Here is a 23522-nt window from a genome sequence, read left to right on the forward strand (position 1 = left end):
ATGAGGATGAAATGGAAAGTGCTTAGAATAGTAACTGGCACACACAGTCAGCACTAGGTAAGGGTTAGCTATTGTTGTTAATAAGAATGTATCTGCTACTGAAATTTTACTTTGTAATTTGTAGTGACTTGTCATCTTGAATATGTTCTCTGTTTTGCTTTCTGATCTTTTTTTCCTAAACTTTCCTTTGTTGATTAAATGTAAGATTTTTTTTCACCTAAGATCATAATACTGGATTGCCCATAGTAGTGTGATTTTGCATTTTATTTTTACTCAAACATGTTTAGTTCTGAAAGTGTTAAATTATATTCATTTTAGGCTTCTGGTATATAATGTGTAGCAAATTTTGTGCCTCAGTCTACAGTATTGAGAAAACAGAAAAAAAAAAAATCTTGCCTCCATTTAGTTCACAGTTGTATCTCTCTTATTCTAGGATGGTTATTGTGGAGGAAAATTGCAGACCACTTGAACCTTTTCAGTAAGGCAGTTTATTCAAGACAGGCTAAGAATTAACAAGGATTAATACTTGTGCTGCTTTGCTAAAATTCCTGAGTTCTCGTTAAGACCAGTTTAACTCATGTGGGTTTTATCTTTGGCATATAGGCGTAACTTAAATAGATACATTGCTCCCCAAGTCTCTCTTGGGAAAGAATACCCGCCCTACCCCACTTCTCCAAACTTTTTGTGACCAGAGGAGGGTGTTTGGAATATTTGCTTTAAGAAATTTCTAAAACCCTGTTTTGATGCAAGGTAAATGCTTTTGCTCTAGAGACAGGCTAGTATAAGAGATTGAAATAGCCTATTTATAAGCCCTCTGTTTTACCTGCTTTCTGTGTTATTAGGAAGTTCAGAATTACAGTGTTTGGTTATTCAGTAAGGTTGGATCCTGAGTAGTTACACTAAGGGATCCTCCTGGGGTGGGACTTCCTTCCGACTTCCTTCTGTGTTCTGTGGCCTGTCCACACAAGTAGTCTGGCTGGATAATGTCATTTGATTATGGGCTGAAAACTACAGATTTTTAAATCGTGCCTTTCTTGATAGAGATAGTAATTTTTGAGACATCAAGGCAGTCCAGCAATTCTGCCGAATCATCACTGAGCTGGCCTGTTGTCTCAGGTTGGATTGAGGATTGGGTCAGTAGTTCCCAGTTATTTAGCTTAGTAGTTTTTAAAGCCAGCCTTTCTTTGAACAGGGATGGATTCGTTTCATGAGTATTTTTTATCATTTCCCCACCATTCTAAAAGAGTAGGAATAGAGGAATGAAAATAATAGATATTGATTTAAAAAAAATAAAAATATCAAGACCCCAAGTTCATTTTCTCATAGAAGACAAATAAGGACTTTTGACTTAGGGTGGCTGTAAATGGTCGTTAGGTGTCCTGTGTGTTCTCGGGACTGGAATTTATCATTGGGAATCCTTGAAGTTAGTGTTGCCTAGTGAGATGTCGCACTTCGCAAGTCACAGACAGAGAATCCTCAGGCAGTTGTCCCTTGTTCTACCTCTTTTCGTCCATGAATAATTCCTCTCAGGTTCTTAAAATATTTTAAAGGAATCTTTGGAAGTGATTTTAAAATGCAGATTCATGGCCTCAACTTCACTTGAATCTTTTTGAAAGATTCAACTTGAATCAACTTGAATCTTTTTGAAAAGATTCAAAAAAAGAAACTTTTGGAATGGGGCCAGGAATCTGCATTTTAATTTGAGTGGTTAAGTTAACCACTCAAATTAGAGAACTTGTGCTGTACTGGATCCTTTCGTGCTGCCCTTGCGGTGTATCCAGCCCTGCCTGCTCCAGCGGCCAGTCCTGAGCCAGCAAGGCGGCCCTGTGACGCTTAGCCCCAGCTTTCTCCTAGGTCTTGGGACTTTCTCTTTCTTTTCATCCCCACTCCTGTCATCTCAGTTAAGGTCTTCATAATTCCTTCTTGCCTGGAAGATTCTCACAGTTTTCTAACTGGTCTCCTCCCTGCTTTCTGGCCATTCTTACCACTTTTGATCTATTTCACTCATCAGATCTGTGCACCCGTTTCTTCGTGTTCTGGCTTCCTCTACTTATCTGGCTTCATGCCTGGCTGTTTCTAGCAAGAATCCTCTGCTCCCCAAACGAAGGTTTGTTGTCCTTCAGTAGCCGACTCAGATCTCGTGGAATGGATTCCGGTCACTCCTCCACACTGATCTCATCATGAAATCCTTAAGTTCTTCTAAACGTGTATTATTCTGTACACATTAGGTGTATATAGTCTTGTATCCTATGAGAAATTCAAAGACTGTAGTGATGCTTCAGAGAGAGCTTGCAATCTGTTTGGGGAGACAGGCCTTTTATGGAAAAGATAAACATCAGTATCAATTAGTTCGAGGCATCATAAGAGTTGTCATAAGGTGCTGCCCAGGTAAGAGTGATATTTCAAGTGCTGGCAACTCACTCATTTTACTTATGATTTCCTTTTTTTGAAGGTATTTAGCATTTATAATTTGTAGTGTGCCTCTGATACTATATCATTACATTATATTATAGCCTATATTAGTCTTAAAAATGGCAAGCATCATGAGATTTATGCCTGGCGTGGTGTGGCACATTGAATATTTGGTTGAATTGAAGTTTCAGAAGTATGTGAACACGAAGCAATACTATTGTCAGAAGATGATGTTCCATACCACCCAATGAAATGGTTTTCTAAAAATACCTTTGATGTAACTTTTTTTTTTAATGGGGTAAATTTATGGTTATTTAAAGCCTTAAAACTTTTATCACCATTGACATAACTTTTTTATTATAGAATTTTTTTTTAACATTGGGTAATAAAACCTAGTCTAGTCTAACCAACAGATTGCTGTAAGTGTTATGACGTGTAGCTAATTGTGTATATGCGTTGGGGAGCAGACAGTAGGGAACCAGCACAGCCGTTACCTAAAAAACATGAGAAAACTTGTATTTTTTTCACCTTCTTAACAGTTGAGAGTACTGTGCAAGATAAATGTTAATGAATAAACAAAATGCTAAGTCTTGAACTTTTATAGTATAGGCAATTACCTGAGAGGACTCCAAAGAGAAAGTTCTCTGCCGCCTAAAATGCTTAAAGTCCTGGAGCACACATCTTTCAAAATTTGAGATTTTATGCAGTCTGTTAAGCACTAGAAAATGAAATGGAATATAGATGTGACATTTGGCTAATCAATTTCTTACTAAGAATAAAAAGCACTAAAGAGAGAATCCACTGATTTCTCAGGACAGTCATTCAGTTGTCTCATCAGATCAGGAGGGGTAATGCTGAGTGGATGATAATACTGTTAATTCAGTTTTGAACTGAATTGGATGGGCATATTAGTGCTTATTTTCTAGTTTTATTTGTCCAACTGCATGACTGATTTGGCAGCCCTCCTCCCACGCTGCCTTTAAAGTCACTTTGTTCACAGATTAGCAAGAACGAATTCTGGGGAACTTTGATCCCAAAGTCTCAGGGAAATGTTTAAAAGTGAAATTCAGGGAAGGAATCTGGTCTCACTGCTGTACATCTTCTTGGCATCTGTTATACCTTTCTCAATTCTGCCTCATCTCTCTGTTGCTTTCCTATAGGAGAAAAGAAAAACTGTAACAAAACACAATCGCTAGTTATTTTCCATCTTGTTTAATTCTCTTAACCCAGATTTTCTGATTCTGCAAAATGTGCTGTAACTGTAGTTGTGTGCCTGAGAGATTGACTTGGAAAGTCTGTTTTTCCAGGAACAATATTTTTAATTTGTAGGATCTTTGGGTGAGGGAGGAGTGAACAGAGTATTCAGCATAACAGAGAAAAAAAGAATATGTAGACATTGCACTTGTCGGCAGCCCGGAAGAGTAGGAATTTTTGTCAGGAGGCCTGAATTGTCATGCGAATCTTTTTTGAAATGAATGCTGTTGCCCTGAGAGGACAAGTTTATTCACTTGGCTGTATTTGGTTTTTTATTGCCCAAATGGCAATATCGGTTGACATATGAAGGGCACGTAATTTGAGCTTAAAACAAGGTAATGTATGTGAAAGCACTCTTAAAAATATCTTACATAAATAAAAATCCTTGTTAGTTTACAAGTGTTTCATAATGGTCTAACTTCTAGTTCTTTTTTTGTGAGGTTGTGTTTTAAAAAATAAAAGGGATGAGAACCTCCTAGAACTTGTTTTTTAAAGAATATCATGAATGGCAATCACTCAGCTCGCTACTGGGTGTTTAGCAAATGCATTGTTACATACTGTAAACAATATTTCTTTTGTCTACATGTTGGCTTTTGGTATGGTTACACATATTTTTCTTATCTTAGGTGGGATCTCATCGTGTTCGTATGTCAAGGGGGTTTGAAGCCAATGCACCTGCTTTTGACAGGTAAGACTGATTATTTTTACATAGTGCTGTAGGTTTTGATATTGCTAAGCAGTGAGACTAGTTCTAATTGTATTTACTGATTCATTTCAGCTTTTTTGGCTCTAAGGAAAATTTCTTCTTGACTCCTAATTTAACTGGAGGACAGTGACACTTACTGTTATGAATTCTAGGAGTGGTAGCACTAGGTGTGTGGGTCTTGTCGTCTGGGCCTTAAAACTACCTCTCACCGGTGCGCTGTCCAGTACGGTAGTTACTAGCCGCCTGTAACTCTTGAGCATTTGAAATTGACTAGGCCGGATTGAGATGTGCTGTAGGTATATAATATATACTGGATTTGAGACTTAGTGCAAAAAAAATGCAAAATGCTTTATTGATATTTGTTTTATATATCAATTATATGTAGAAATGATATTTTAGCTGTATTGGGTTAAATAAAATATATGTAAATTTCCTCCTTTGATGTTTACTTTTTTATTATGCCTTCTAGAAAATTTTAAATTTTGTCTGTGGCTCATATTACATTTCCTTTGGACAGCATTGCTCTCTAGCTTCTGGAATGGTTAGAAGCTAGAGAAAATAAAGGCTTCTATTTGGGGTCTCTTTTCCTTAAGGCTAGAGCTATTAAGGAGGTCTCTCTGAGTACTCACGGAGTGTGTGATGTCCTCATGTGTGAGGTGCAGCCCTACGCCCTCTGCCCTTGCTGCCTTCCCACCAAAGCTGGGTGGCTCGTGTTTTCCGTGGCTGTCTAGCTTCAGCCTCAGGGTGGAGAGGGATCTAGATGATTCCAACAGCTCGAGCATAGGTGGGAGTTTGTCAGAGAGGAAATTGCATTGAGTTTTTATAAATTCAGAGTTTTGAGACTGTGTGGAATGGATTTGTATCCAGTTTTGCCAATTGTATGAGTTGAGGGGCTTCCCTGGTGGTCCAGTGGTTAAGACTCCGCACTTCCACTGCAGGGGGCTTGGATTCGATCCCTGGTAGGGGAACTAAGATGCCACATGCCACAAGGCACAGCCAAAAAAAAAGAAAGAATAAAATACTGCCACGTGGGTCCTGTTTAATAATGGGTTCCTGTTTATTGAAAAAGGTTTTTGGCTTGTCATTTGACATGTTTATTTCCTTTCTTTCTTTAATAGGCATTTTAGAACACTTAAGAATTTATATGGTAAACAAATAATAGTAAATTTGCTCGGATCTAAGGAAGGGGAACATATGCTAAGTAAGGCTTTCCAGGTAAGTGTGATCATTTTTTTCTTCTGTTCTGGCCCATGGACACCTAGAATGGTATTTTTAAATAATACAATAATCAGATTCTTCCAGGAAGTAAATTACTTCCTAGAAAAAGATTGGGTACTTGTTGGAACCATTCATTCTTTGGGGCAATTAGGTAACAGTTTAGGATAATCTTGCTGAAATTGGGATTATGGAACGCTTTCAAGGCAATTGACCTTGTTTTCTAATCTGCTTATTTATGTTGTAGAGAAGCAGAAGGATACCCTCCCCCTAAAAAATGCTCGTCTGTCACTGGCATAAAGATACCAGGCAGGGCTTCCCTGGTGGCGCAGTGGTTGAGAGTCCACCTGCCGATGCAGGGGACACGGGTTCGTGCCCCGGTCCGGGAAGATCCCACATGCCGCGGAGCGGCTGTGCCCGTGAGCCATGGCCGCTGAGCCTGTGCGTCTGGAGCCTGTGCTCCGCAACGGGAGAGGCCACAACAGTGAGAGGCCTGCATACTGCAAAAAAAAAAAAAAAGATACCAGGCAGTTTCCTCCTTCATCTGTTCATCGTCTTGCCTATTTCCTAGAAACCATAGTCACTGTTTTAAACCTATGAAACGTTGAATAATGCATTTGTATACACACAAGACTTCTTGTACTGATGAGAGAAAATTTGAGAATTTTCATTAAATAAGAACCTAAAGAAATGTCTGACTTCTAAGGAAAAATATTTTTCATAAATGTTTATTGAATCTGAATTGATATAAATTATAGTGTTACATAAGATTATAAACTTAAACAAAATGGTTAGAAAACATTTTCTAAAGTTTAAGCTAATGAAGTCCAAAATTAATTATGTGGCTATTTTGTTTTAATATTGTTAATAAACAACTTATACTTTAGAGAATGTGGTAAACTTTTTACGGTAAACTTTTGAAACGTTTGTATATATTGAAGGTATAGAAAAATGAATTTTTCAATGGGCTTTGTCTTAAAAAATAAGCTATTTTATTTTGAGATTCTGTAATAGATATAAAGTCATTATATTTTTATGGTAAAAAATGAAACGCTGGTGGCTGGAAATCATTTTTCATTTTCTAAACCAGATGGGAATGTTATTTAAGTTCCCTGATATTAATCATGCCATACCCAATCTTTCCGGGATAGTATATGAGGTTTTAGGAAAAAGATGCCATAAGATATCAGCAAGTAATTTTCCATTTTACTGCCAGTGGCGATGAAAGCTTTGTGAGATTAGTAAGATTTCAAGGACCTGCTGAGATTTTCATTTAAAATGTAAAGTTCCATTTATAACAGTATATTGATAAGATCATATTTAGTTAACATTTAAATGAATATTTACCTTTTATTTTCAGAGTCATTTGAAAGCTTCTGAACATGCAACTGACATCCAGATGGTGAATTTTGACTATCATCAAATGGTTAAAGGAGGAAAGGCAGAAAAATTACATAGTGTTCTTAAACCTCAAGTCCAGAAGTTTCTGGATTATGGATTTTTTTATTTCAATGGAAGTGAAGTTCAAAGGTTTGACTGCTCTGTTTCTCTTTTCTTTAAATTGGGACTTTGCTATAATTTTATTTAATTAAATAAAATACCTTCCTTTATTATACTTGATTTTAAGCTTGTTTTCCTTTCTTTCTAGTAATAGCTTACATTACTGGGTACATACCATGGGTCAAGCAGTACACTTAGTCTTTACAAGTATAATAACAATCGTAGAGATCAGTTCTTTTATTATCTCCATTCACATTTGAGGAAGCGGAGACACAAAGCTATCATCTGCCCCAGGTCATATAACTAGGAAACGGTAGAGCTTGATTTATCTGGCTCCAGATCTCATGCTGCTATCTCTGAGGCTATTACATTTCTCTCTTAAAATTAATGTCTTAGGGGCTTCCCTGGTGGCGCAGTGGTTGGGAGTCCGCCTGCCGATGCAGGGGATGCGGGTTCGTGCCCCGGTCCGGGAGGATCCCACATGCCGCGGAGCGGCTGGGCCCGTGAGCCATGGCCGCTGAGCCTGTGCTTCCGGAGCCTGTGCTTCGCAGTGGGAGAGGCCACAGCAGTGAGAGGCCCACGTACTGCAAAAAAAAAAAAAAAAAAAAAAAATTAATATTTCTTGGCTTCAGTAAGGATTATTATTATTATTTGGCTGTGTTGGGTCTTTGTTGCTGCATGCGGGCTGTCTCTAGTTGCGGTGAGCGGAGGCTACTGTTCGTTGTGGTGCGTGGGCTTCTCACTGCGGTGGTTTCTCTTGTTGCAGAGCACGGGCTCTAGGTACACGAGCTTCAGTGGTTATGCAAGCAGGCTTAGTAGTTGTGGCTCACGGGCTCTAGAGCGCAGGCTCAGTAGTTGTGGCGCACGGGCTTAGTTGCTCCGTGGCATGTGGGAGCCTCCTGGACCAGGGCTTGAACCCGTGTCCCCTGCATTGGCAGGTGAATTCTTAGCCACTGCGCCACCAGGGAAGACCCCAGTAAGGATTATTAAATGCAAAAAAAAAAAAGAAGACATTGGTTATTGTCTGCTCTGATACAGAACTATGGGGTTATAAATCTGAATGTGTGTTTAGCTCCTAACTACTGGCCTAATTAAAAATAAGTGGTAATCGTCATCGTTCTATGAAGGCCTCTGCACATTCAAAAAATGGAGGTGCTTAGCATGGTCTGAGGGTGGAGTTTTTGGCCCTCTGACATCAAAAGGTCACTGACTCAACATTCACACATGCCCAGTTGGAGGGTTGGTGGTCCTAACCAGTGTTAACCAGTTCAGCTTGGTCCTATCCAGTCTTAACCAGCTCATCTCCAGCTATACACAGCTGACTCCAAGTCCCTGGAAAATAACTTGGACAAACATCTTATTGCTTAGCCTGCCTGCTGCTTGGAGGATGTGCAAGTCTTAAAATGACCTTGATTAGTGAAGGCAGGTAAAATGGATTTGACTAATAATTACCCATGGTTTAATTATAATCTACATAAATCATTTATTTGGAAACAAAAAAAATAAGTGGATGTGGTTGAATAGAGAGATATGTAATAAAGAATATATGGCACATTTCAATTAGGATGTGGTCACAAATCCCCCCTGAACAATGCCATGGAGGGAGTGAGTATAGAGGACTTACAATTAGGTGACTTGAGTTCAAATTCTAGTTTGTTCCCCTTCTGATTTTGTGAGCCTGGATAAGTCACTTAGCTATTATGAGTCTATTTCTTATGCTACAAATGACCCAGATTCCGTTAATAGTTAGTGAATGCCTGCTAGGTGCTAGAGGCTGTGCTAGGAGGGAGAGGTCCAAGAAAGACAAGATGCATTTCCTGCCTTAAAGGAGCTCATGGATTAGTGAAGAAGATACAGTCTATAATAGACATTTTCTCCCTCATAGGTTATTGAGGGTGTTCAATGATGTGTATGAAGGGACTTGAAAGCCTAAAATACTCAATAAATGTAAGCTGATGCTACAGCTCTTGAAGATAATGATTTTACAAATAATTAGGGGCATCTGAGTAGAGTACTCAACTTTTCCCTTTCTCTATGTTCCCAAAAGTCAGGTAACAAGAAAACAATTCAATGTAATTCCTTGTGACTTTCTAAAGTCTTTTGCGTTTTCAACAAATTGAATGGAGATAATAAAATCTATCTTGCAAATCTAAAAAAAAAATGGGTGGCAGAATGTTAACAGTTGTAGAATCTGGATGGTGGGTATATGGGTGTTCACTGTAAAATTCTTTCACCTTTTTTGTGTGTTTGAGAACTGTTAGACCAGAAAGTTGGGGGGGAGGGGAAGTAGATGCTACATTTTAATCAGCTTAATTTTTCTCAGTTTGTTTTAGGTTTGTTATTTTTGTTTTAAACTGTCTGTTTAATTTCACTGAATTTGTTACAGATGCCAGAGTGGTACAGTTCGAACAAACTGCTTGGATTGTCTTGATAGAACAAATAGTGTGCAGGCATTCCTTGGCTTAGAGGTAAAAAGAATAAAATATGTCTGTGCAACTTGTATCAAATGCCTTTTTCAGTGCTTTTGTAATATTTATGTTTCTCATTAATGGCTTTTCACAAAATGAAGTTATGCTAAAGGCATTCTTTACTTCTAGTCTTTTTCTTTGGGGGAGGGGGCAACATCCCTTTTCGTTTAAATGTTTCCTTTATCTGTTCTAAATACTTTCTTTAGATAGCATCTGTTTCCCTCTATTGTTCCTTAACTTTCCCTTAAAAAAACCCCCTGCTATTTATACTATTCCAGTAATTGCCTCTTTCTGCCTGTCTTTTGGATAAAGAAAAGAAATACATGTATAGTGTGTGTGAAGAAAAAACAAACAAACGTGTATATATTTGGCCTTCATTCTCTGTGTTGTCTTTTAAAAGTCTTTTTGGAATGGGGGAGGATCTGTTTTCACATGTACAACCCTATAGGATTATATTTTCGACAGAGTCTGATCCAGTGCCATTTACATGGCATTTTCAAATCAGTAGCTACAAAAAACAGGATCAGATGAAAATGTCATTGTTAGAAGGAGAGTGAATGAGAGCCAACTTCTGTAACAAAGTCTCTGTTTAAAAGTTTTTTCCTTTACTATTTATATATCAAATTCAGTCTAATTTAGGCATAATCTCAACTATTTGACAAACTGTGCAGCAATGCTGAGATTTCTAAGTCTTGCCTATTACGCAGCAGTTAGGTTCATAAGGCTATTGTGGGTCTTCATTTAGTTCCATAGGAACTTAGCATAGTTCTCAGATACTATGAAAAACAGGAATAGGAAGTAACAGGTTCTTATTTCCTCTAACAGATGATCTTAAATTTGGCCAGAATATTGGTTAATTAGTTACTCTGCAACTGAGGGTCTTTCTTTCTCAAAATGAAAGTACAATGTATAGAATTGTCTGCTACAAAAATGTAGTTTTCATGTAACTAAGTAAATTTTACTGCTTTGCCTTTTCTGAAATCTGTCCTTGAGGTTTACTTAGAAAATACAACAGAAATAAGAAAAGTAAAAGCAGGAATTTGGTCCTAGGGATGGAGTTTATCACACGGCTCAGGTTTGTTTTGAGTTCTGTTCTGAAGTGGCTAAAAACATTTAGTTAGATTCTGAGAGTAAGCTTAGTGAAGTACTTGAACATCTTCATTAAAAGTAGAACAAGTGTTAGAATCTGACTTAGCTGACTACCCACTGTCTGTTGTTAGGTGTGAGAATACTCCCTAGTATAGCAGTTGGTTGACTGGTTACAAAATATACTGCTAGTGTAGGCAAAACCAAACTACTTGTAGTGAAGGCCACTTTTGCCCAGTTCCTTGAAGAAGGAGGTACAAATGATAAAGGAGATGCCGGAGGCTGATTTTGTTAATACTCCATGCCAGCAAAGAGTAGCCCTGGTGTAGGTCTCTAGGCAATCAGATAAACCCAGTATAGGGTTTTTAATATTATTTTAATGTTTGATCCCTCTATAATTATGGATAATGACCACTTATAGACAAGATAAAAGGAAACACAAATGGGAGGGAGTTAAGTAAAAATGCAAGGCATCGACTAGATTCCAAATAAGAGAAAGAGACTGGATAAGGATTATACGTTGCTTTGCCTTTGCCAGACTTCAAGGCTAAGAGTAATTCATAGTAAAGACCAATAACTTTTCTGAACACTTCTACTGTGATGAAGGAACTGTGGGAGCCCAAAGATCCTTGCATTCCTTGCATGCTGTGTCCCCCCTAGTTCTCCCTTATATGCCTTACTGATACGAATTTTATACATTAGAAGCTGTCGTGACTTTATTCAGAGATATGACTTACTTTTAAAATTTTGATAACAATTCAAGAGCAGCTCTACTTTTCTCACAATCTCCTGACCTTAATTACCCAAATGTGTAGAACCAAATCCAAAAATTAAAGAAACTTAGTTATTTCTACATATATTTAAATAAATGAGGTAAATATTGATATATTTCTCTGCTCCAATGCGTGCTGTTGTGTATTGTTCTTTTAGGTGAACAAGATAAACTAGTCTGATTTATAGGGACATTTTTTTCCTTCTTTTTGGCTGCGCGGCTTGTGGGAACTTAGTTCCCCAACCAGGGATTGAACCTCGGCCCTCGGCAGTGAAAGAGGGGAGTCCTAACCACTGGACCGCCAGGGAATTCCCCATAGGGCCATTTTGATAAGCTTAATATCATTTAACCAGAAAGAAGTTCTTATTACTGCAAGGGAATACTGAGTTACTTGTAGGTTTCATTGATGTGGTATTTACTTTAGAAATTGACATGGTGGGAAATAGTAAACTTGTGTTTTCAGAATCCAGACCCACAGAGTCCTGTAACTGTAAATTCTTGGTTTGATTCTGGTAGTTCTTAAAAAGTCACATAATGAATGTATTCATATACTTACAAAAGTTTCTCTTTTGCTATTTTAGATGCTAACTAAACAATTGGAAGCTCTCGGCTTAGCTGAAAAGCCTCAGCTGGTGACTCGCTTCCAAGAAGTTTTTCGGTCAATGTGGTCTGTGAATGGTGATTCAATCAGTAAGATTTATGCAGGAACTGGAGCTCTTGAAGGAAAGGCTAAGGTAGATCTAGATCTATCATAACATTATAAAAGATCCTTTTTCCTTCTTTAGTAAAGCTTTAAATGGACTCTTTTAAATTAATAGTTTGGTTTTTATAAGGTATCTGTTTTAGAATTCTGCTTTATCATGCTTTTATGTCCTCTTTAACACTTCCTTCTATAGTGGATACTAATGATTGAACAGATAGTTATTTCCCTAGGTGTGAGGGACATGTATATATGACATATTCAGTTGTTTAGTGATAATCCACTAGGCTTAGATATGTGTTCCTCACATTTTTTAAAATGATTTTTCACCTGCATAATATCTGTTTTACTTTTCATATTTTTTTGATTAAAAATATGTTTCTTTTAAACCTTTGGTTGTGTGTGTGTGTGTGTGTGTGTGTGTGGCCGCACAGCACGACATGCAGGATCTTGGTTTCCTGGTCTAGGGATCGAACCCAAGCCCCCTGCAGTAGAAGCACAGAGTCCTAACCACTGGACTGCTAGGGAATTCCCCCAAATATGTTTTTCTTTAAAAAAAAAAATCAGAGACTTCCCTGGTGGTCCAGTGGTTAAGATTCCACACTTCCAGTGCAGGGGGCGTGGATTTGATCCCTGGTTGGGGAACTAAGATTCCACATGCTTGCTGTGTGGCACGGCCAAAAAAAATTTTTTTTTTAATTAAAAAAGTAAAACAACAAAACAAAACCTCCCCTCCCTCCCAAATCATAGTCTTCCCAATAAAGAGTCTTGTCTTATTTGACTTTGTTTACCCAGCACTTGACGCAGTGCATTCTGTTGGATAGATGTGTGATAAATGCTGGATGGACCAATAAATCAATGGGCAATTTATGCCACACCCACTGTGAACCGAATGCTATTAGGGCTTAAGTTTGTTTTTTGTTTTTGTTTTTGCTTTTGTTTTTTTTTGCGGTACGTGGGCCTCTCACTGTTTTGGCCTCTCCTGTTGCGGAGCACAGGCTCCGGACGCGCAGGCCCAGCGGCCATGGCTCATGGGCCCAGCCGCTCCGCGGCATGTGGGATCTTCCCAGACCAGGGCATGAACCCGTGTCCCCTGCATCGACAGACGGACTCTCAACCACTGCACCACCAGGGAAGCGTAGGGCTTAGGTTTTTATTCTTTTTCTTTTCTTACCTTGAAAAGGAGGCTATCAAAATGTGCAAAGGAAGTGTGAAATATGGACATAATTTTAAGTCTGTGCCTCATCATTACTTTTATCTACAGACTACTTTCTCCTTTAGTGTTTGGCCCTTACTGAGGGACTTTGGGTGCATACTTGAGGTATTTTTCATTATTTTATATACTTAAATATTGACCTTTTATGTCTCCTGGCCTCCATTGAATTTATTAATATTCTAAATCCCTATCCCCAGAAATAGAAACAGGGACATTTACCACTTTTATAGTTTCTTATTTAGCTGCTTCAATATAGCAGCTGAAGTTCATCATCACAAAGTCTTCTTTTAATTTCCAAATCTTCCTCCTCTTCTGTGTCTCATAAAGTGTCATGCCTCTGTTCAGAGGCATTGGCCTTACCTGCAAAAGTTCCTTTTGTTCAACTCACAGAAATAATTTGTATTGACATTTACAAATATTTACATCTTAAATGGTCCCTTTTTTTTTTTTTTTTTTTTTTTGCGGTACGCGGGCCTCTCACTGTTGTGGCCTCTCCCATTGCGGAGCACAGGCTCTGGACACGCAGGCTCAGCGGCCATGGCTCATGGGCCCAGCCGCTCCATGGCATATGGGATCTTCCCTGTCCGGGACACGAACCCGTGTCCCCTGCATTGGCAGGCGGACTCTCAACCACTGCGCCACCAGGGAAGCCCCCTTAAATGGTCCCTATTTTTGAAAACCCGAGATTGTTAAACTTTCATGTATTCCTTTTGAATAAAGAACATAATTCTTGCTTTTAAACCTGATTCTCTACAACTATTGCTTAAAATATTCTTTTATGTTCTGCCTTTTTGTTTCTGCAGTTGACTATGTACAGAGGTTACATATATTTTCAGTGGTCTTTTATCTCTAACAAAATAGATATGAACTTTTATGTATTAAATATTCTAGTCTGAATTGAACTAAAATCTAACATCTGAACTGCTCTTTCTTTTCCTTTCTCTGGGTTCCTTTTGATTAATTGCCTGATAATGTGAATGGTGAGTCTCTTTTCAAATAATGTCATTTGCATGTGTTTTATGGAAGGAAATTACATTTTAAGCCTCAAATTCCTGTTATTTTTTAAGGAATAAAAATTACATATTGCAAACTAAAGTTCTTTTTCTAAAAGTCAAGAGTTTGTTGTTGTTGTTTTAAAACAATCATCAAAATCTGTAAGATTAAAATATCTTTATGATAGCTAACACACCTGAGTAAAATATATGTTCATTAGAAGTTGTAATCGGCTCTCTCACTGTAGGAATTGGCATATATTTATTTTTATTACTTATATTTACATAGGCAAAGTGACCTAAAATATACAAACTGTAGTTTACATGTTACAGACTAGACCTTCGTTCTCATATTCAATTTTAGTTTTAACTAATGTAAGTTATTGGGAGCAATTTCAATTTTATTTTTCTACTATTAGAGTACTTTGAAGTTTTCCTGAGAACATGCAAGTGCAGTGTATCCTCCTTTATCTCTCCTGCTTCTCCCCACCTATCCCATCCATCCCCAAGTCTAAAAGTTACTATGTAAGAAGTAATTTCCTTGTCTTGAATAAGTATATTTCAGTTTATTTCCTTTATAGTAAACAATTTTAAACTTTTAAGGCTCTAGATATCATTAGTGGATGCAGTTGTGGCGCTGAGCTTCTTCTGTCTCTGTGCAGAGCTGTTATCCAAAAGAGGAAAAGAAACAGTGACATCTTGAGGCATTTTAATGTGATGGTTTGATATTCAAAATAGAATAATTAGGTCCTTTTTATTACAGTAAAGTCATATAAAACTTATTTAAAGTTTCAGAATACCTATTGAATAAAAACAATTTAGAATGAAAGTCCATGCTTTTTTCCCCAACAGGCTGGAAAGTTAAAAGATGGTGCTCGTTCTGTTAGTAGAACAATTCAGAATAACTTCTTTGACAGCTCCAAGCAAGAGGCCATTGATGTTTTGCTACTGGGAAATACTTTAAATAGTGATTTAGCTGACAAAGCTCGAGCCCTTTTAACTACTGGAAGTTTGCGTGGTATGCGTCCTTACTTTATATTTTACTTTATATTGTTTATATTCCTTCTAAAAGTCCAAGAGGTAAATGTAAACTTATTTACGTAAATACTTTTTAGATTGAGTTGATTAAAATAGTTTTGGAAGGAATTTCTGTCCATGTAATTTTCTAAAATTGCATTCTCCAAAGGAAGTTTATCTCTCCTAAAACGTCTATATCATTAGTGGAATTATTAAGCTAAAACCGAGGCCCATGCATGTTTTCTTTTATAGATTATAGTTGAGGAGGGAAATGGTTTAAGTATTGCTAACTTTATATAAGGCAGGAATTCATAAAATATTCAGCTAGTACTTTCAGTAGAGTATTTAATAATTATGTAGAAAACATCGCTTTGTTGAAAAAAACAATGCCTTTGTTGGTTATTTTGCTAATCACCACCCCAAAAGTTTCTATAACTTGGTCCTACCTTTTAAATGCTGTTGTTTGAATAAGCATTAAATCATATTAATAATTTTAAAATGCTTATTATTGGACACCATCATTCCCAATTTTAATATTTGACATAAATATATGGCTTTCAGAATGGCTGTTTATCTTTCACTGTGTCTTTCATTAAAATCAAAAGAATTTGAGCTCATATCAGTGAGCGTATATTAAGCAGTATCGTGGGAAAACTCAATATACATTGTAAAACTTAATAGACTTCCTTAATTTCATATTTTTTTCTATTTTAACACTGTAGCACTCTGAACATTTTCATTTGTTCTGTTACCCCCCCAAACCAAACCTTTCAATTTTCCCTGTTCAAGTAGGAGAAATTGTTCTTCATCAAATTATGTACTCTTGGGTCATTACTTAGTCAAATACGTTATCATGGATTCTTTCAGAATTCTGCATGGTGCTGAAGGTAGTTAATTACAGTCAGCTCCTCAGGGGTCTGTGAGTAGGCTGGGGACTGAAGTCTACTAAAGCTCTGAAAACCAGAATCTGATCTTAGCTACTCCTTTTAACGTCAAGCTTTCTTCCTGGCTTCCAGCAGTAGACGCTGACTGAGTTGCATCTTATCACCTCTTTCCACCTGTGCCTACTTTGATATGGGGGCATTTATCAGCAACAACTGAAAGTAAGCCACTGAAGGAAAGAGAAGAAGTGAGGGACCTGAGTAATTCCCAGACTTGATCATCAGTTTTTTTGGTTTCCTGCACATTTTACTATATGAAAAATATACCCTTAAAAAAAGTACAGTCAGTTCTGCTCTAATGCTTATTCTGAGAATGGGAATTTTGTTCCAACATGGATGCTACATCAGGGAACATTTTGAGTATAATACCAGTTCCGCAGTAGTTTATGCATGATTTCACTGGTAATAATGCTGGGGAAATGCGGAAAACTGCACCCAGCAGAACTGCGTTGGGTGGAAATATACACAACACACATACACATGTGCGTGCACCTGAGACATCGCTCTCCCTCTGCTCACCAGATCCATCCGTAACTGGTGTTACAACTTACCGTCCAATTGCAGAGACCTCTTCTCCCAGGATTCACAATTACTTATAAGCACAGGCCTCCTGCTGCCCATTTCTGTGAGCAAACCTTAGGTCTTTGTTAAAATGAAGTGCCGTATTTTAGACGTATTCGTGCATTCCTTAACCATCTAACATGCGTAAAATTCTGCTACTGTTTTTATATTAGGTTCCTATCTTTCTTGGCACGTCATTGCCGAAGTGTTTGAATGTTGTGCCCGAACCCCATTTTTGCCATAAGCCCTGTGCCTGTGGGAATTGGCACCATTTTGCCTAGCATGGTGATTTTTGCTGGAATGTATATGTTTTGTTATAACTGAACTGATAGTACTTATCAGCTGGTGAGTCCCAGAAAGAATGCTACAAGGTGTAAGGGCAGTAACTTCAGTATTTCAAAGTCCTCCAGCCTCTTAGGTTTTCAGGTTCATATTCTCCCTCACAAGTATATGCACGTGCACACACACAGACTTACATACGGGAGTAGCCTGGAAAGCAGGCCTAGACCCTTCTGATTGTGAAACTCTGGACATCACTGAGTCCCCATAGGATTTTTCTTAGATGCAGAAGGTTTGCATCAGTCATCATCATTTATTTTTATCTTTGGTGTCCTACAGCCATCAGAAAAAAATTAACTCATCAAACTAAATCAAAAGAAAAAAATGAGGCTGTCTGAGAATGTTTTGTCATAACATTCTAGACTTCAGCTGTAACTTGCTGTTTTACTAATGATTCTTTGTTTTCTTCTTGATGCATCCATAGTTTCTGAACAGACATTACAGTCAGGTACAGTATAGAAAATCAATCTGTAAATAAAAGCAACTTTTTCTCTATTTTTTTAAAAAGTTGATGTTGTATATAAATAAAGCCGCAAATAAATGGAAACTTTATTTTGCCCTCCGAATCTAACATGATAAATTGATAACCTTGTTTTAATCTGAGAAAAAAATTTTGAGTTTGAGAAAACTAAGTATTTCATTTAGAAGGAAATATGCAATGCTCTTTGTATTCCTGTAGCAAATGCTTAATTCCAATTAAATATAGGTCATCTAGTTTTAATTTTACTTTCGTATTTCATTGAACAAACATTATTAGTGTTATATCTTACTCTTTATAGGCTACTGGAAGAAACCCAGGTGTGACTCTTTCGGATTAATGCCCGAGTACTGTGATGTTTATGACTACTCAGTGGTGCTTCTCACACATAATATTTTAAAAGGCATTTAGTGTACTAAAATATAATCTGAAATCTTTTAAAAAGCATTAAGATTGCTAACAAACTTAGAAGAGTTAAATGTGTAAGACCTAAAGGTCATTATTTTTCTTGCCTTTCCTGTTCTTAGGAATCTCACGCCTTCATTCTCTGGACAAGGTTTATGATCTTGTCTTTAAACTTGAATCTGTGGTGAAATGAGCAAAAGCTAAACTGTTGCCAGAAATTTAGCTGAAAAAGACTTTCACTTAAGATTTGGTATCCCTTAAGATTTGTTTCACTTAGTTATTGTTCTGAGTGTTTTGAGAAACTATTGGCAATTTTTTTGAGAAGGATGGAGGAAGAGAGCCCTTGGATATATTTTTGAGTTACGTCATGGAATCCATTTTCTGAAATGGTATGGTATTTAGGGATGGACATCTGTTTGAGCATAGACTCATGTCTTTCTGCACATTAAGGTGCCAACCAGTTAAGAATAAACTAGGAATTTTTTGTAAACTTTTTATTCCATTTGTAAACAGACTTTAGTAGCTCACCCAACGTGGCAACATGTTTTTGTTCACACAATTCATTATTTGTCTTGCTGGATATTTTAAGCTGTTAAATCATTATGGAACTTGTGTTTTGATGTAGAAAAAGATTGTAGAAGCTGTTTTCTAGCAGTAACAATGGCAATGACTTCAATTAGAAAGACCACTGATAATCTGTAGTAATAGAGAATTATTCTTTATCCAGGTTCAGCAGGCTTTCAGTTAACCATACCAACAGGCCAGAACAAATAATCTGCTTTCATTACCACTGGACACCTCTATATGAGTAATCAAATCAAATAGCAAGAGGGCTAGAAATGTGCACGTTTGCCCCTGGGAACAGTGGGGACGTGCTTGTCATGTAAATCAGCAGTCCTTTAATGGGATTCACAGGTCAAACTATTTTCACTCTAATCCAAAAAAGTTATTTGCCTCTTTCACTCGTTCTCTCACAAGACTGCTTGCTGTATGTACCTTGGTATCCAACAATAATAATTAATATCGTAATAAAATAAGATCCTGTGGTGAAAGGTGAGCACCATTGTGATTTCCCTTTCCTCTTGCCAGTTAACCGCCCGTTAAGGGCATATTCTCTGTCTTTAGATTGAAGTCCTGTTAAGGCTCTGTTAATTTAAGTGCCAAGGATTTGACTTAACCTAAATGAAGCATGGTTTAGGAAGAAGAAGGATAGGTGGAAGTCAAAAAAATAGGTGGGGAAAGGATTGAGGATTCAAAATGTATTGAACATTTATTCATTTAACCATTACTTGCTGAGCACTTACTATGTACCAGGCGCTCTTCTAGTCACTAGGGATATTAGACCATTTCTGCCCTCATGGAGCTTCCATTCTTGTGAGGGTCCAGTGGCTGAGCAGTGAGAGAACAGGGATGGGGTGGCAGGTGAGGGCAGAAAGGTGGGGCAGGTTGTTTGGGGCCTTGCAGAACATTTGTAAGGACTTTGTGTCTCCTCTGAGCTGGGAGGCATTTAGTCATGGCTTCATCTCCATCCTCTCATTATTGTCCATAATTTGTGTTTTTGTCAGGGGGCCATTATTCATTAAACCACCTGTCAGTAGCTAGAATCCTAAATGTAATGGTTCTTGAATGTTTTTGTTTGGGGAGAAGTAACATATTTTTACTAGCCTCCGAATGAAAGCTGTATGAAAGTCAGTTGCTATATTCCTAAAAATGTGCAGTCTGTGCTTTTGTATTTCATAAAATAGTGTACCATTTCAGTGAAACAGAACTGTTTGTTCTGCATGTTTTTTTGTTGCTGCATTAATTTTGTAGTAGTTTTTTTACTTGGGCTATTGTACTTAATGTATGATTTTTTAAAAGTTGTGTTGGTTAATTGCATTGTGCTGGGCTCTGTGTTCAAGGCTGTCTTTTTTGTGCTTATGCATGTATCTGATGCTTCTTTGTGCTGATGATGGTAATTGTACTTTCCAGCCATCATTTCTCAGTCATGAAAATCAATTTTTGTAAATGGTTAAATGCAGCCAAAATTCTGTTGTGTTTTGTTCTCGATTAGCATCTTCTAAAGTTCTAAAGAGCCTGTGTGAGAATTTCTACAAGTATTCAAAGCCCAAGAAAATTCGAGTATGTGTGGGCACCTGGAATGTGAATGGCGGGAAGCAGTTTCGCAGCATAGCTTTTAAGAATCAGACCCTCACTGACTGGCTTCTCGATGCACCCAAGTTAGCTGGCATCCAGGAGTTTCAAGGTTGGCTTTTTATAATACGGATTTAATTAATTAACCCTGACTGTGATTTATTAATCTAGAAAAGAAATGTGGCACTTCACAGTATACATTACCTTATAAAAGAAACTGGGATTTATACATTTGAAGACCAACATTCTTATAGGTAAATCTGTTCAAATCTTAGGTCTTTTGTATTCCTAGACCTTTATCTACTACTTCATAAGAAAACATGGTAAAATAAAAAATCCTTTTCTTTGTTATTTGATTCTCAGGAAATTGGATCCGTACATAAATTGATATCTTTAAGGTAACTACACGTATAAGAAAAACTAGTTCTGTTTTTATTCTTTAGACTGATACAAAGGAAGCTTATTTTATGATTGATAATTTTTCAAATTTAATATGTTCTATTTTTCAAATACAGTCCTTTATTTGCTAAGATAAGAAATAGGGTGATCATGAGCAGTTTTACAAAACTTGTTTTGACGTTTGTTGGCCCTTTATAGCAAACGGTACTGACTCACCCTTGTAAAGACTTGTCATTCAGTTTGGGCACTCTGCCACCAAGCTCTTAATAGCCAGAACCAAACACTGCGCTCAGGATGCTTGTATTCAGATTCTAACTAGAGTCAAGGATTTGAGGCCTTCGTCGTTTAAGTCAACTTTAATTCCTTTTTCAAATGGTACACATTTACCAAGTGTTATTTATGAAGGTGATGTACATAGGAAATACTGTGAGATGCAGATTTTCCTTTTTTAGTTGTCTTTAATCAGTCACACCTTAAACCCTGGGAATTTCCCTAAACTTTTATTAAAATGCCCTTTTTCATTTACACTGAACCTAACTTGAAACTGTTGTAGTAGTAGTAATAATAACAATAATAAAATAACAGCTAATACTACAATTCTAACTACTTTACATCTATTCATTTAATCCTTATAACAGACCTAATATACCATCACTATTATTATTCCAATTTCACAGATGAGAAACTGAGACACAGTAAGAGAAGTGACCTGCCCAAGGTCATTCAGCTAGTAGTAACACAGCCAGGGTTTGAACTCAGGCAGTTTCCTTCCAGAGTTGGGCCACTGCATTTTATTTGTGAACTCGGGCAAGTTGCTTAGGTTCTCCAAAGCCTCAGTTTCCTGTCTGTAAATAAAAGGCAAATATAATCTGTCTCCTAAGGTGTTTGTGTAGTAAATGAGAAGATTTGTATATAAGCCTTGCACATAATAGCAGTCAATAAATTTTTTTTTTCTCAGTATTTGTTCATAGTATTTATAAGTTCTTTCTCTAGCTATTTATCCTCATTTCTGAATTCTTGGGCCACCCAAAGTACCCTGGGGTTGCTTATCTAAAGCAGCTCTGTTCTCTTTTGGTCTTGTCAGCTATGAGAGAGCTAATGGCTAGAACAGAGGGGTTAGTCTGAGCCCCTGACTCTTCTCATTTTCCTAGATTGCTTCCACTTAGGAATCTTCAAATTTAAGTGTAAAAAATCCCTCTCAACTGTTTCCTCTAATTTGAGACTGTTACTCAACCACTTTATTATTTGTACCCTTTCTGAAAAATTTCTTTCCCTTCATTTTGAGTCACTTTAGCCTTTGAGCAGTGGCTTGTTTCTCTGCTGTCCGTGGTACAAACTTTAGCAAGAATTCTTTCAAAATGATTTCTGAAAGGACTTAAGGATCTTCAAGAATAACAGTCTTAGATAGGCAAACTTAGGTCACCTAAATAGAAACTAAATGGAAAGTAATTTTGTCCCCCTCAGGGGGTTTTGCCTTTAATTTGAATTTGGTTAAACTTGAAACGCAAAAGTGGACTTTTATGAGATCTGATGTTGATCTTAGTTGGGTTGGGGGGTAGGGGGGTTGCCATTTAACTAAGGCCATCTCTTAAAAGTCTCTCCTGGATGCTTCATTGTAGATAAAAGAAGTAAGCCAACTGATATATTTGCCATTGGTTTTGAGGAAATGGTAGAGTTGAATGCTGGAAACATTGTGAGTGCAAGGTAAGCCAGCCAGGTAACACACAGGGAAACTTTCTAGTTGACGGGCATGGGGAGCAGATAACTAAGTACTTGTTACAAGGATAGATTGAGAGAATATATGTGAAGATACTTTTTAAACTATAAAATAGCAGTTCTCAAACTTTTTGGTTTCAGGTCTTTCTAAACTCTTAAACATATTGAAAATCTTAAAGAACTTTTATTTATGTGAGTTTTATCTCTTGATATGTATCACATTAGAAATTAAAAATGAAAAATTTTAAATATTTAATTCATTTAAAAATAACAATGATAATAAACTCATACATGTTAACATAAATAACACATTTTCTTCCTGAAAAGTAGCTGTTTTCCAAAACAAAAATTTACTGAGAAGGATGGCATTGATTGATAGTTTTGCAAATGTCTTTAGAATCTGGCTTAAGACGGCTGTATTCTCACATCTACTTCTGCATTAGTCTGTTGCAATATGTTGTTTTGGTTGAATTATATGAAGAAAATCACATAAATATGTAGCTGGAAACTGAAATATCTTAATAGCCTTTTCAGACCATTTCTTCTCTGATACCACTTAACAAATAGTTTCCCAAAGGTTAGTTGCAGTGTGGAATCTGAAACCATAGCGATGACCTTTTTGTGCTCAGTTATATTAAAACATTGGTCTATCTTTTACCCTTGCATGATTTTGAAACATCATGTGTTGGTCATTTGGAACATATTAGTTCACTGAGTTATGTAGATCTTCCAAATTTTGACACATTTCATTATACAATATTAAACATTATATTGGTTAATTTCATCACTCATCTCATCAGCAAATTCTTCAAGTATGTGGAAGCTGTCAAGATCAGAGTAGCAGATACAGGTTTATCAAGATTCTCATTTTTGCTTGAAAACATAAATTTTATCTTTGGAAATAGATGCTATTTTTTTTCCCCTTGAAAACACAGACTTGGCTGAAAAGCTGTTTGCCAAATAATCTAAATCTGAATAACCATAGTCTGTCACTCGTTCTTTCTTATATTCTATGAAAAAAGGGGCATTTCAGCTCTGAACTCAAAAGTATCAGGTGCTTTTCTCTGAAACAACCATGGTGTATGCATTCAGTATGCAGCAGAAGTGCTTGATGTGTATCGTCCATTCATCACACAGAATACTATAAAGATGGGACTCAAGGATTGAGCTGTGACAGAATTAATAATGTTTACTGCTTCATCAGGATTTTCT

At 37.1% G+C, this 23522-nt stretch overlaps 1 protein-coding gene across 4 annotated transcripts in view; it reads left to right on the top strand.

Moving 5' to 3' along the window:
• The window catches only part of SYNJ1 (synaptojanin 1), an 88733-nt gene that overhangs the window by 30167 nt on the left and 35044 nt on the right, over positions 1 to 23522 (top strand). For all 4 annotated transcript variants that reach the window (XM_027101266.1, XM_027101264.1, XM_027101269.1 and 1 more), the window contains 8 exons: positions 4293 to 4354; positions 5491 to 5587; positions 6948 to 7117; positions 9474 to 9555; positions 11995 to 12147; positions 15174 to 15339; positions 20116 to 20307; positions 22214 to 22298. In XM_027101266.1, coding sequence (XP_026957067.1) covers positions 4293 to 4354; positions 5491 to 5587; positions 6948 to 7117; positions 9474 to 9555; positions 11995 to 12147; positions 15174 to 15339; positions 20116 to 20307; positions 22214 to 22298 — 1007 coding nt within the window. The remainder of the gene's footprint in view (positions 1 to 4292; positions 4355 to 5490; positions 5588 to 6947; positions 7118 to 9473; positions 9556 to 11994; positions 12148 to 15173; positions 15340 to 20115; positions 20308 to 22213; positions 22299 to 23522) is intronic.

Source organism: Aethalodelphis obliquidens, unplaced genomic scaffold, assembly GCF_003676395.1.
Source record: "Aethalodelphis obliquidens isolate GAN/ISIS:26980383/991018 unplaced genomic scaffold, ASM367639v1 scaffold1, whole genome shotgun sequence".
In the NCBI taxonomy this organism is placed as follows: Eukaryota; Metazoa; Chordata; class Mammalia; order Artiodactyla; family Delphinidae; genus Aethalodelphis; species Aethalodelphis obliquidens.